We start from the raw sequence: 14,295 nt of genomic DNA, 5'->3' as shown, positions 1-14,295 counted from the left end.
ATGTACGCAAAAACATAAATGATTTTCCCGGAAATTGTGACGTACATTCTATTAACACTAGGAACAAGAAAAAAATTGTTAGTCCAAGTACCCGATTACACAGGGTTAGTATAGTATAGTCTTTTTTGGGGCAATGTATACCTGTTTTTACAACAGGATCCCAGAAAACGTTCAAACTTATTCAATTATAAAATTTAAAAGAATCGTTAAAGAGCGTTTGTGTGCTAAAGGATATTACAACACTAATGACTTTTTAGTTGACTGCACACCTTGGGAATGAAATGATCGCCTCCAGGCTGTTTCAAATAACTAAAATATAATTATCATAGTACACGGAAAATGGTTAAAAAAAAATCCCGCTGAGTTTCTTTCGCCGGTTCTTCTCAGGTCCGAGGTGCTAAATTCCGAACCGGTGGTAGATTTTTGACAATCAATAAGCAAGTGTAAACACTTCTATATTGAATAAAGATTTTTGACTTTGACTTTGACTAACATGTTAGCCCTTAGGTTTGTGGCGCATTCGTTATGTAAGGAATGGTTATGGTTATGGAATTCATTACATCGCTTGTGTCTAAGAGCGATTTTGACAACATACCAAAAGGTGGCCAATTTTCTTGTCCGGTTACCTTTTTGATAAAAAAATAACAAACCTATATGATAAAAAAATCCAATCATTATTGTCACCCTCAGAGGCGGAGTCCTGGAAGCTGAGGGCATCGTCGAAGTCAAATTCAAGCAGCGAGACATCTTGAAGACGATGCACAGACTCGACCCCGAGCTGCTCAGGTTGGGGGCGAGGACGTCGGGTAAGTCCTGAACTCCATCCTCTCAGGAGACTCACCGAGATCACTCAATCAACCGGCATTGATTGGAATTTTGAAAACGACATTTTGTGTTATTATTTCCTATATTTTAAAGGGATGACGTGTTATGGGAGGCGTTACGTAACGCGTTACGTCGCCAGTCTGTCTGCCTTCCCTTTCTCTTACGCATTCCGCAGCGTTAGGCAGGCAATAATGATACTAATGATGTACATGAACAAACTTCTAAATATTAAAAACATTAAGTATTATTATTAATATTTTACGTATTGTTACAGAGATCAAGGATCAAATAAAAGAGATATCGAAAAATCTAGACCGACGCGGTTCGATAGACGACGTTCTCATCAAGACGGAGGCCGGGAAACAGGGTAAATACTATACATATAATCAAACCGTAACCAGGAGTCTCGTATCGGTACTCGTGCGAGGTGGACGTTTGTTGTATTGAATGCATACTTTCTTGTTTACAACTCATTAGTTCATTACTGTGAAACCGGTTTGGCGTGCGGGCCGACCGGTGCCGCTTATCTATCGAACAATTTACTATTGAATCATTGTAGCTGTATTAATTCTACGAATTTTTTCATTTATTATACATGGATGAAAAAGATGCTCCGATTGATGAGAACAGTGTGAATAATGAGTTGAGGACTCCAAGCCCGACTATCTACTTAAGTGAGATGTTACGGAAAGAAAAGAGCATTGTGAGAAAGGGATAGCATATATACCCATGGAAGATGATTTAGAACAGTGGTCAGCGCGAGTTAATAAAAGAGAAAGAGATGATAAAGACGAAGACGAAGGTTGGCAGACAGTTATGAAAGAAAAAAAAAAATTAAAACTCAAGACACAGAGATGGAAATGTACATTTCATGTAAAGAAAAGTTTCCCAAACAATTTGCCCTTGCAAAATTATTAAAACAGTTGAAAATTACTGATATAACTAAAATAAAATACTTGATACTTACAAAATTAGGGCTGAATTTGATAATGTCAACTATATGAATAGAATGATGACTTGTGAAGATTTGTTAAATAAGGGGTGGAAATTTCAAAAAGCATTTCAAGTCAATTTTACATGTGGTACAATCAAGGACGTGGACCTCGATTTAACGGAAGAAGAAATTAAAATTGCATTCGCATTAAATGTGATAGTCGCGCGGAATTAAGTTCAGTGCGTAGATTGAAACGACGCGATGCGGATGGTAACTGGATTGACGGCGAGAGAGTCCGTCTCTGTTTTAAAGGTTCGTATTTGCCTACACATGTCTTCGTGGACAGTCTCCGCATTAATGTTGCCTCTTCAACATTCCCGGTGTCTCAGTGCTCCAGGTGCTGGAAATTAGGACATTCACTATCTAGATGCCCATCAGATAAGATTATTTGCCCTAAATGTGGTGGTAATCATGCAAATTGCGAGACAAAGACGTTTGTTTGTGTTAACTGTCAAGGTCCACATATGGCACTCAATAAAGGATGTCCTGTTTTCTTGAATGAAAATAAGATCCGCGAGATCATGTCTCAATTTAATTGTACATACAGGAAAGCTCGTACAATGTTACCAGATTCTCCGAACCATAAATACAAAATCCAAACTGAATACTACCGTTGATCAAACATACATTCATCCAAATGTGTGTACTCACGTGGATTCAGAAGAGGAACAAAACGTAAAACACATCTCTTCGGCACAAGTTTCAAGTGAACAGACTAAAATTCCAAGAATAAATCGTAAATCCGAAAATGTACTTAAAAACATAAAGCGACTAGAACCGAAATTACAAACCTATCTATAAACTATAACCTGCCTGATTCTAGAATCGAATCTGAAGAATTACATCATGCAAACCTCAAAAAACCATTAGATAGAGACATTAATTGTTGTTGAAAATATTTCTGATTGGCCTATCTTAAAGTTAATTTTAGACTATTTAAACACATAAATTCACAAAGCTAAACATAATTCAGTGGAACGCACAAAGCCTTAGACCTAAATTGACAAGTTTTGAAAATTTACTTTGGCAGGAGAAGTTCCATATTGCTGCCGTATGTGAGACTTGGTTAGAGCCAAATAGTTACTTAAATATTAAAAATTACAATATACACCGATGTGATCGTGTTGATTCGTATGGAGGGATAGCCATAATTGTATTATGGCTATCCCTCCACATACACATATTGATTCATTAATCCAGATCATCCACGTTAAGCTTTTGAATTGCGGAGAATTTGATAATGTAATTTCTGTTTATTGCTCGTCTTCAGCCCGAACCAGCACTCCTGATTGGGACGCCATTTTCTCGATAGCTAATTCTAAAACAATTATAATTGGAGACTTTAATGGGCATCACACTAACTGGTCACAAAAAATTGATCAAAGAGGCCTTCAAATATTCGATGCGCTTTCTGATAATCAGCTTGTGACCTTAAATGACCGCACACCCACTAGGGTAAAATAAGATAACGGTGCTCTTTAAGAGTACTCTCCTGATATTTCTTTAGTAACCTCTGATATTGCGCTACAATTCACTTATTCAGTTCTTAATGAAACTTTGGGCAGTTACCACAGGGTTATTAAAATGTCAACCAATTTCAGTCATTCATATCCATCGACATATAAAAGAAATTTTAAATTTATACACGCAAATACTTGAAGACTTGTTCAAAAATTTTTCTTGGCTTAATGACCCCCAAAAAGACTACGACTCTTTCGTAGATTATATAAATATAGCTGCAGAAATATCTATCCCTCTAATAAAATTTAATGAAAGCCCCACTTCGAACTTCTCCCCCAAGCCGTACTGGAATCAGCATTTATCTAGAGCAGTGTCTGAGAGACGTTGGGCTTTATCACAACTCCGTCGTAATCCAATCTCACGTAATTTGGATATATTGAAAGATAAAATTAACTCTGCACAAAACCTGATGCGTAACTCTCAAAGCGAATGTTTTCAAAATTTTTGCTCGCCTGTAAATAAAAAAACTACATCAACAGAGTTATGGCTTAAAATGAAGTGGATAAAGGGCTATAAAACTCCTAAACAACAAATAAATGGAAATCTAGTAAACAAACTTTTGCGTAGCTTAACTCCCGATTATGTTTCCCCTATGCGCCCTGTGTTACGTTCTCATAATAATAAAATAGGTTCCATAATATGTATGACTGAGCTAGAAAGCTGTATTCCATCTAAAAATACAGCACCTGGTGATGATGGAATTACATATTTAATGATAAAACATCTTCCAAAAAATAGTAAACATGTGTTAACAATCCTTTACATTTTATTTAAAAGAAAGGCTTTCTTCCTAGCCAGTGGAAAAATATCATCGTCGTCCCAATTTCGAAAGCAGGAAGAGATTCAGAATCTATTTCGTCACTACGCCCGATTGCTTTAATGTCTTGCTTATCTAAAATTGTCCATAGTATTCTTAATAAGCGATTGGAATGGTTCTGCGAAAAGAATAACATTTTTTCGATAAATACTACAGGATTTAGAAAATCATATCAGTGTGCGGACAATCTTTCTTACTTTATAACTAAAGCTTCAGTTGGATTTTCGGAAAATAAACCAACCATTGCGTGCTTTATTGACATCCATAACGCATACAACAATGTCAATAAAGCTTCACTCATTTCGATTCTGGATAGTTTGTGGGTAGGGTCAAAATTTTGCCGTTATCTGTGGAATTTTTTAAACCATAGAATTCTTAAAATTCTTATTAACGGAAACACAATAGCAAGAAGTACCAGCCTTGGATTGGCTCAAGGAGATCCATTAGCGCCTTTGTTGTTTAATATCGCGACCCATAAAATCTGCAAAAGTACCAGCCCAGTTTATATATTGCAATATGCGGACGATTTTCTTTGATTTCTCATGAAATAATTTGACAGAAAGCTCTGATAAACTACAATCGTCATCGAACACGATGGCTGTCCACTTATTAGATATAGGGCTAGAGATTTCGACTACTAAAACTAAAGTTTGCATATTTAAAAAGGGGCGTAAAAAATATGCAGTAAAGATGAAGAATGACAATATAATTGAAGAGGTTAACGCTTTTAAGTATTTAGGAGTGTGGCTTGACAATTCATTGAGATGGTCGATACACATTAATTACTTAAGAGGCAAAATTTTTAATTTATTAAATATTATTAAAATTCTAAGAGGACCGGGCTGGGGCGTTCATCCAATTCATTTAAGGCGGCTGTATTTTGGGTTGATTCGTAGCAGAATAGATTATGCCAGCTTCTTATATGATAATAGTTGTAACACAAATTTGAAAAAAGTCGACGTATTACAGAATCAATGTCCCAGATTTATTGGTGGCTTTGTTACAACTACACCGATCCATATAATGGAAAATGAGCTTTGCGTACCGCCATTGTCGATCAGAAGGTATTATTTGGGAGTTAAATTTTGGCTAAAATGTAAATCTATTGCTAACAATGAAATTATCAATTTGTTAATTATATTCCAAGATATGTGTACCAACTCTTACTGGCGAAATATTTATAGGCATGTATTGTTATGTATATATTTTTTTAAATTATTCTTTAACTTCTGTGCACACCCTACTGACTACTCTCCTACACTATTCTGGGTTGGCTGGCAGAAAATGCTGTTATAGCGTTAAGTCCGCCCTCTGTACATGTTTTATTTGTACAATAAAGAATAATAAAAAAAAAACAACCATTGCTTATTTTAATTCTTTAATTAATTCACAATGATTACAATGCTCCCAAAATCCACCAAAGTAATAAACTAGAAATGTTTAGTCTAGACACGTGGGTTAGCAGTGTGGATTTATCCTCTCTCATTAAATGTTCTTTAGCCTCAATTGACAAAAGTAAAAGTAAATATAGAAATTTCAGAAATATATTCATCATTTTATAAAGTGTTTACAGATGGCTCAAAGGATAGCTCTGATATTGGTGTTGCTTTTTATGACCCTCAAACTAGTACTAGTTGTCAACTTAGAGTAGATTCTAAGATATCTGTGATGCGTGCAGAGTTCTTAGGCATTTTGGAGGCTTTATCATATATCAGTACATTAGATTGTGATAGATTTGTAATTTTTTCGGATTCCAAAAGTGCTCTCCAACATGTGGCTCGGTCTACCTCGACCTTTCGAGGAGCTCCGATAGCCTATACTATCTTAAAATCTATTCTAAGTTTCTCTCGTCAAAATAAAAAAGTGATGTTGAAGTGGATTCCTGCTTATATTGGTCTAGAGGATAATGAAAAAGTAGATATATTCGCAAAAAATGCAGGACGAAATGGTATTTACTACCATTGCCTACCATATCATACGGAATTATTATATCTAGCTAAACAAAAATATAAAAGGAAAAGTATTTTGATGAGCGATCGCTGACTAAGGGGAACTGGTACAGAACTATGCAGCCCGGACTACCTAACCTAACCTAGAAAAGTCTTCGGTTTGATGGAGCCAATATGAGCAGGCCTTCAATTGTCACAGCTTTTCGACTTCGTTCCGGCCACATTCCATTAAATAACTTTGGTTTTCTTATGGGTAAAACACCTTCACCTAACTGTAGTGCATGTAATATCATAAAAGACACGTACCATGTAATAATGGAGAGTGCTCGGAATGAGGCTGATAGAATTTATTTTTGTACGCTTAATCAATCATTGCGGTTAGGTAGGGGCATGTAATAGTGTCTTCGTTGACCCTACATCAGAACCAGCACATGTTTTGTACAAATTAGTGGATGGTGTTTTTATGAATCGATGTAATTAATCAATTTGTTAAATTTAATGTTTTGTAAGCACTATGAGGGTGGCATTTTCTTACAGAAAAAAACCCCTCTTTAAAATAAATGATTAAAAAAAAACCCGTAACTATATCACCACCCCATCTCGTCCTGTGGGCGGTCGTAAAAGTAAAAGAACGGGCTGCAGAGTATCTCTTAAGTACTATGACCACTTTACTGCGATCGCCAACCCGTATGCCAAGTGTGGCGATTATGGCATATACCCCCAAATGAATAACGCAAAAAACCACAACCCCCTGGTCCCCTGTAACCCTGCTATTCTGGGAATAGTAACGGTAACAGTTGTAACGGTGATAATCACATTGTCTTGACTAATCAAATATTATTTTCAGCTGAAAGTCGAGTCCGTGAGTTGGACACCGAGCTGGTAGCAGCCGATAAGACTATGAAGGCGAGGGAGAAGGAACTGGCGCCCATATACCATGAAGTGAGTATTGAAAAGAATCGTTCTCGGTCGGAATGAAGTCTGTTCTGTTGAGAAATGCAACAACGCTGAACGGAATTTGTAGAAATTTGGACGTCATTTTTCCTCGAATCAGTAGCGTACAGAAGATTACGTAGATCTCGACTAGCTGTGTATTATTAATTCAAGGTAGATGTGGACAAGTCATCTCTATCACTGTCTGCGCAGTCTTTATATTAATACTTTTCCGGACAGATCGCAGTCCAGTTTGCAGAGCTGCACGACACGGCCGAGAGGATGCTGGAAAAGGGCTGCATATTCGTGAGTAGCAAAATCCCAAACCGCCGAACGGCCTCGTTCGACGAACGTAGCGCTACATAGGGCCCGTTGTCGCGCAGGACATCATCCCATGGCGGTCGTCGCGGCGCCTGCTGCACTGGCGCCTGCGCCGCCTGCTGCGCCAGAACGCGCAGGAGCGGCGCGTGCAGGCGGCGGCGGGGCCCGAGCCGCTGGACCAGCGCGCCGCCGCCGCCACGCTGCGCCGCTGGTTCACGGAGGACCGCGGCGAGACGCAGTCGCACCAGTGGGAGCACGACAACGAGGCCGTCTGCCGCTGGCTCGAGGCGCAGGCCGACGACCACGACTCGGTGCTCGAGCGCAACCTGCGCGCCATCAAGCAGGACGCCGTCGTGCAGACCGTCAACCGCCTCGTCATGGTGAGTTGCTCCTTCGGGCCGGATGTCGCCTCGAATAGACTAAAATAGAGTTTCATTCCGATGATCCACCTTCGCAGGAGCTGACGCCGTCTCAGCGCACGGAGTTCGTGAGAAAACTCACGACCCTCGGGATGGAACCGGACTTCAGCAACTGATCGTCGCCGGCGACAGTTTTGCGAGGAAAATGCATCCTATTTGTTATGTAGTGAAGTCGAGAATTGATTGTAATGTTGGGATTTTATAAATACTATTTATTTTGTATACTTTTAGTTGTTCAATTGTCTTCTCGATCGTCGAAGGTTGCCGAGGAGCACGTGACACGTGATCACTTTGCGTAAACTCTTCAAGTGACAGTTTTAATGTCGGGGGAAGTGTTTGCGACGTGACCGTTTGTCACATGTTCTTCATCGACCTCGTTGAGACGTCGTGTATAGATTTATATGATAGTTAATATGAGACAATATACTTCAGCCGCGTGACGTAACGGCGCACCCGGCTTCGCTTGTCCAATTTGAAGAATTAATGCCAAATATGTCTACACTAACGGAAGTAAAATAGTTTGAATAGTTCGAACTGTATCGAGATGAAAGGATCTCCACTGTTCCAAACGGAAGGAGTAAAGATAACACTGTTTCACTTTATGCCCATTTTAATTTAACTTCCAAAGCTCCGACGACAGCTTTGCCGGCTTTGAAGACGCAATTATTTCGCGTCCATAGAGAATGTCATAGATTATCGGCCTCGGCCAATGATATCGCGTGAGATCAGCATAGAAGTGGTTTATTGATCTCTACTCTTGCGGTTGGAATGGGGTGTGGAGCTGAATCTGCTGTCACGGGGTAGCTCCGTGACGAATCTTCAGTGATTGTTAAAACTTCGTATTCGAGAAATGCAATGTGCCTAAAGTCATGGCGCACGGATTTTTATATGTACATAGAATACTAGAATGACTGCCATATTGAAGCAATAAATATATAGCTATATATTTAAAATGATTTAAAAATCATTTATCGTGTATATTGTAACGTAGTTAATGGTACGCAAAGGAGAAGCCGCAGTTCCGATTTATGTAAAAAGTAATCGTTACGTGTCCCTCTCTGTTAGGGGGTGAAATCAAATGGAATTATTTAAGTTAGGAATCGTGATAGAAAAATTGTTAAAAGTTAAATACATTTGAACAACTAAAATTATTGATTTGGAAGCAAAAATAATTGTAAAAATGATTCGAAACGCAATCAGATCGTCGGTTATCTCTCAGTGAAAATACGTTTTCGGCAATGGCTGACATTCGCGCGTCGCGTATCATGACAAATATTGTGTAAGTAGATAATATCCTCATGCGTTGCCTATTTCGGTGTAAAAGTTACATGAACATAGGTCCGTCCGATGTTAGCGAATTTTATCGAATTATCCACTTGAAAGAATATAAATATAATTGTGAGTTTGTTGATGGGAGCTGCGGGAGGGCCGTGACGTGACGTAGCGAGTATTCGTGGCGAGCTGGCGGCGTTCGATATGGACGAATATGTATTTAATATTCAAATGTGACCAAACTCATAGCAATTGTAATATCTTTCAGAGAAAGTTCAAAGGAAACAATTTTTTCTTCTGACGGTACATCAAATTATTGGACCAATACTCGACAATACTGTGCGCAATCGTTTCTTATTGGGTCGGTAATTTTCGTTGCTTTAAGAGTACCGTCACTGACATATAGTACATGTATGTATATAAGGCTTTAAATATACATATATAACAAGAGGCGCGCCCTCGTCGCTCGGTACGTCACGGCCGTTGGATAACGCACTCTAATTGCAATTAAAGCGTAATAAATAATAATTGGGTTTTAAGGAGAACGCACGGAGAGCATTCGCGTTTAACGTTCAGACACCAGCGGTACACGTATTCGTTCAATCAAACTAATTGCATTTTATGTGTATTTATTAATTTATTTTCCTTATTACACCTAGCTCGCACGCCCGCAGTTGTCGAAGGTCGTCTAGCAATAAGTATATTAGCAATGGGACAGAAATATTCTAGAACATTCTTTAATTGCCTAGAACAATAGGCTTATGTAACATAACAGTTACGTTAGACGCGAGTGCTCCCAGTGTACAGCCTCCCTGTGTGATAGTTGCTGTCGGGGTACATTTTTAATTAATTTATTAACTCATTCTAAGACGTGTTCTCTTTTCGATCCGCTTCGTGCGTTACGGAAACATATCGAACAGCCGACGTAGTGAATATCGATCGAACAGAACGTTTACTGCGATGAAGTTTTTGATATATATTTGTACAAAATGGATAGCTTTGTATCGAGGCTCCTGTTAATAACATATTTATTGCTTATTTTCTTGTTAAATTTTGCCGGTGAGGGGGGGGGGGGGTTATTGTCTAGGTCAGTATTTGCATATCTCTACTAATTTAGTATAAACAATAATGTCACGTTATGAGCTTGCTTCATTGAATTTAAATTAAAGTTACAATTAATTATTTAAAGTTACAAAAGTGATAAATTAATATCCTTAAAGCTACTCAACTAATGTGAGATACATAACGAAGCTTTTTATCGTCAATAACTTGATAAAACTTCGGTATGTTAAGTCAATCAGGTTTAACTGAAAGTTTGACAAATGACAATTGTCTGTCTGTGTTCATACAGAGCACACGGACTGTATTTTAAAGTCAGACGAGACGAGGGACTAAACCGATTTTGGTGTGATTTTTAAATGAGCAATAAGCGTGTTACAGGAGTCTTCGAAGTCAGAGACTTATGTCTGTGTGAATACGAATTATATATTTTTCTCGTTGAATGCGTCATATAAACATAGTATATGTTGGTGAGTATACGTTGCTAATTTCGAATATTATTTATATATATATAATGTCTGTCTTTCTGATCGTTTAAGGAACGCGGGTAGTTTTAACATATCAGAATTGTATAATTGTTCGTTCTCATTGAATTCAATGGAAGTTTTGTCACAAGAAAATCGTTTACTCCTGTCGACGTACAAACATACATGTATACATTCCTGTTTTTTATATATTGAATAAACTAGTTGTTGTTTTGGTTTGTAGAGAGAATGTTTTTGTTTGTTTTTTTTTTAATTCGTTTGATTAAGGATCGCGTGGAGCGCAGCGCCCGCTTCGCTTGCGGTTCGAAGTGTGATACGGTATCGATTCCGGTTGTAGTACTCGCTATTTATAGTAATAAAATATTTGTTAAATTTTATGTTTATCGTTTTATTTTGGTTCACCTTTCGCCAGTGTTAGCGGGATGTGACGTAGCTGGGCTCACTGATTGTAAATGCGTAAGTAACTGTCTGTCTGTTACTCTTCACAGCTAAACCTCTGAACCGAAGCAAGCTTGAACCTTAAGGAAGGACATAGGCTACTCTTTATACCTAAAACTTATCAATCCCTAAAACGAAGTCGCGGTCAATAAGTAATAAAAAAAATACTGTTTAATTTCGCGTCTCATCGCGGAATCATAAACGACAAGTTGGTGCTCAGAAGAACAGAAATTTTAACCGCAAGACTGTAACCGATAGGTGAGAGTACATCGCGTAACAATCTCGTAACCAAGTACCGTTGAAATATATAAAAAGTGCAATTTACATTTCATGTAATGTCGCTTCTAAAACCAGTTTTTTAGCTTTTAATTTTAAATGTTTCGTTGAGACCAGAATGAGTTTTATTACATCGCATTTGTATATATTTTTTCTTTATGGTATTGACAGGCCATTTGATGGTAAGTGGTCACCACCGCCCATAGAAAATAGCGCTGTGAGGAATATTAACCATCCCTTACATCGCCAATACGCCACCAACTTAGGGAACTAAGACGTTATATCTCTTGTGCCAGTAGTTGCATAGGCTCACTCACCCTCCAAACCGGAACATAATACTGAGTAATGCTGTTTGGTGGAAGAATATCTGACGAGTGGGTGGTGCCTACCCAGACAGGCTAGCACAAATATTAGTATTTAAAATGAAAGATAAATCGGATACAAAGGGATAAGAAGGTGAGTTAAACAAATAAGATTTACTTCATTATTTAATAATTTACTTAGAAATACAATTGACTTCATAAGCGATAGAGATTATTGAGTATCAGTATTATAAAGTGTAATCTTTCTTTCTCTCAAACATTACGATGAAAGTCCTTATTTGCGTCGGGCGCAGCGTAATGATGTAGTCCTGCTCAGCTTGCTCAGTATGCTCGGCACTTTGTTCAGGCTGGTCTTCGATTGCACTTAAATTAACAAAATTTAAAGCTTATGTTAAAATTCAAGAAAAAAGGTTTAATGTTATATTCAAACCGCCTGCATCAATACATTGTAGCGTAATACATTAAAAAAAAAGTGCGATTGCCTTTCACAGACGCTGTGGTTAATTTTTGGCGCGAAGTTTGGGTGCCTCGGACATACTATTTCCGAGTCATAGAAAATATGCCGTTTTATTTGTATTTTGTTATTCATTTTAGGTAATTAATGTTAATGTTGACAGTTATAGGCGAATTATATTCAAAAAGTCATTGTCACTTTGGTCTTTAAGACTATAGTAATTCAGGTGTTAGACTGTCTTCAAAAAGTTATAAGCCTTTTAAATAGCAATTTGTTATGTTAAGTTTACGGACAGGCTGTTAAGTGGGATGTTATAAATGCGCAAGTAAGTGTTACTTGATGTTGTAACGTTATTACAAGGCGGTACCGTTTTCTCCGTCTGCTGTAGTCATCTGCATCGTCGCCAGTATTGGTCGACTCTTCCTCTTGGGAATCTTCTTCGTAATCGCTTTCTTGTCTTTTACTTCGATTGCTTTCCCCGCGTCTAACGCCTGGGAATAATTGCAATAATGGACGTTAGTAAACATCAGGAAGCAGCAATACTTTTGTCTCATTGTTATACCTCAAGATTAAGATATTTAACTTATTGTATTTAAAATTCACTCCATGCCAAAGTTGAAGGCTCCACCGGTGTTTCTTTATTTGACTGCTTTGTCTTGATGATATATGATTAATGATTTCATATAAAATATTATATTATGTAAAGCTTATCAAAAATTAAATTATTGACACATTATTTTCTAATTTACTCGGTAACTCCCAAGAAATAAGTAACTCTACTCTCGAGGGGAAGACTATTTTACAATGTACATACAATTGTGTTTCATATGATTTCCAGAATTACAGCCGACAACACACAGGTTCGTGCACAGCGAGGTCAATACCGACACGCGAATTTAAAACAAAAAGAGCTACGTATCCAGTCATCTTATATCCTAACATTGGTTTAACATGAATATTCAATAAGTTACATGTAAATGACTTACCTCTTCTAGGGTATAAATCTGCGTTATAGTCTAATCTTCTATAACCAACTCCATTTCTCTCTTTGTAACTCCCACAGTGCTCTTCAGCTTCCTGCCCACTACTATATCTTCTGTTTACAATAGAGTACAGGGGGCCCGCTCGCGCACAGGACATCGTCCCATGGCGCGCGTCGCGGCGCCTGCTGCACTGGCGCCTGCGCCGCCTGCTGCGCCAGAACGCGCAGGAGCGGCGCGTGCAGGCGGCGGCGGGGCCCGAGCCGCTGGACCAGCGCGCCGCCGCCGCCACGCTGCGCCGCTGGTTCACGGAGGACCGCGGCGAGACGCAGTCGCACCAGTGGGAGCACGACAACGAGGCCGTCTGCCGCTGGCTCGAGGCGCAGGCCGACGACCACGACTCGGTGCTCGAGCGCAACCTGCGCGCCATCAAGCAGGACGCCGTCGTGCAGACCGTCAACCGCCTCGTCATGGTGAGTTGCTCCTTCGGGCCGGATGTCGCCTCGAATAGACTAAAATAGAGTTTCATTCCGATGATCCACCTTCGCAGGAGCTGACGCCGTCTCAGCGCACGGAGTTCGTGAGAAAACTCACGACCCTCGGGATGGAACCGGACTTCAGCAACTGATCGTCGCCGGCGACAGTTTTGCGAGGAAAATGCATCCTATTTGTTATGTAGTGAAGTCGAGAATTGATTGTAATGTTGGGATTTTATAAATACTATTTATTTTGTATACTTTTAGTTGTTCAATTGTCTTCTCGATCGTCGAAGGTTGCCGAGGAGCACGTGACACGTGATCACTTTGCGTAAACTCTTCAAGTGACAGTTTTAATGTCGGGGGAAGTGTTTGCGACGTGACCGTTTGTCACATGTTCTTCATCGACCTCGTTGAGACGTCGTGTATAGATTTATATGATAGTTAATATGAGACAATATACTTCAGCCGCGTGACGTAACGGCGCACCCGGCTTCGCTTGTCCAATTTGAAGAATTAATGCCAAATATGTCTACACTAACGGAAGTAAAATAGTTTGAATAGTTCGAACTGTATCGAGATGAAAGGATCTCCACTGTTCCAAACGGAAGGAGTAAAGATAACACTGTTTCACTTTATGCCCATTTTAATTTAACTTCCAAAGCTCCGACGACAGCTTTGCCGGCTTTGAAGACGCAATTATTTCGCGTCCATAGAGAATGTCATAGATTATCGGCCTCGGCCAATGATATC

The 14,295-nt window shown here is 39.1% G+C and overlaps 2 protein-coding genes across 3 annotated transcripts in view; both read left to right on the top strand.

Annotated features, from left to right (window-relative positions):
• Window positions 1-8,065, top strand: part of LOC125075027 (acetyl-CoA carboxylase) — an 83,806-nt gene extending 75,741 nt beyond the window's left edge. For both annotated transcript variants that reach the window (XM_047686574.1, XM_047686575.1), the window contains 6 exons: window positions 691-806; window positions 1,100-1,192; window positions 6,954-7,048; window positions 7,280-7,345; window positions 7,423-7,740; window positions 7,818-8,065. In XM_047686574.1, the coding sequence (XP_047542530.1) occupies window positions 691-806; window positions 1,100-1,192; window positions 6,954-7,048; window positions 7,280-7,345; window positions 7,423-7,740; window positions 7,818-7,895 (766 nt within the window). In that variant the 3' untranslated portion in view covers window positions 7,896-8,065. The remainder of the gene's footprint in view (window positions 1-690; window positions 807-1,099; window positions 1,193-6,953; window positions 7,049-7,279; window positions 7,346-7,422; window positions 7,741-7,817) is intronic.
• Window positions 8,066-13,143: 5,078 nt separating this feature from the next.
• LOC125074944 (acetyl-CoA carboxylase 1-like) lies at window positions 13,144-13,865 on the top strand (the record flags this gene model as incomplete). Its single annotated transcript, XM_047686428.1, has 2 exons — window positions 13,144-13,539; window positions 13,617-13,865. Coding segments are annotated over 2 exons (474 nt in total), but the record flags the coding sequence as incomplete, so codon positions are not given.
• Window positions 13,866-14,295: the final 430 nt, after the last annotated feature.

Source organism: Vanessa atalanta, chromosome 29 (assembly GCF_905147765.1).
Source record: "Vanessa atalanta chromosome 29, ilVanAtal1.2, whole genome shotgun sequence".
Taxonomy (NCBI): Eukaryota; Metazoa; Arthropoda; class Insecta; order Lepidoptera; family Nymphalidae; genus Vanessa; species Vanessa atalanta.
This window is presented reverse-complemented; position numbering and strand designations above follow the sequence as displayed.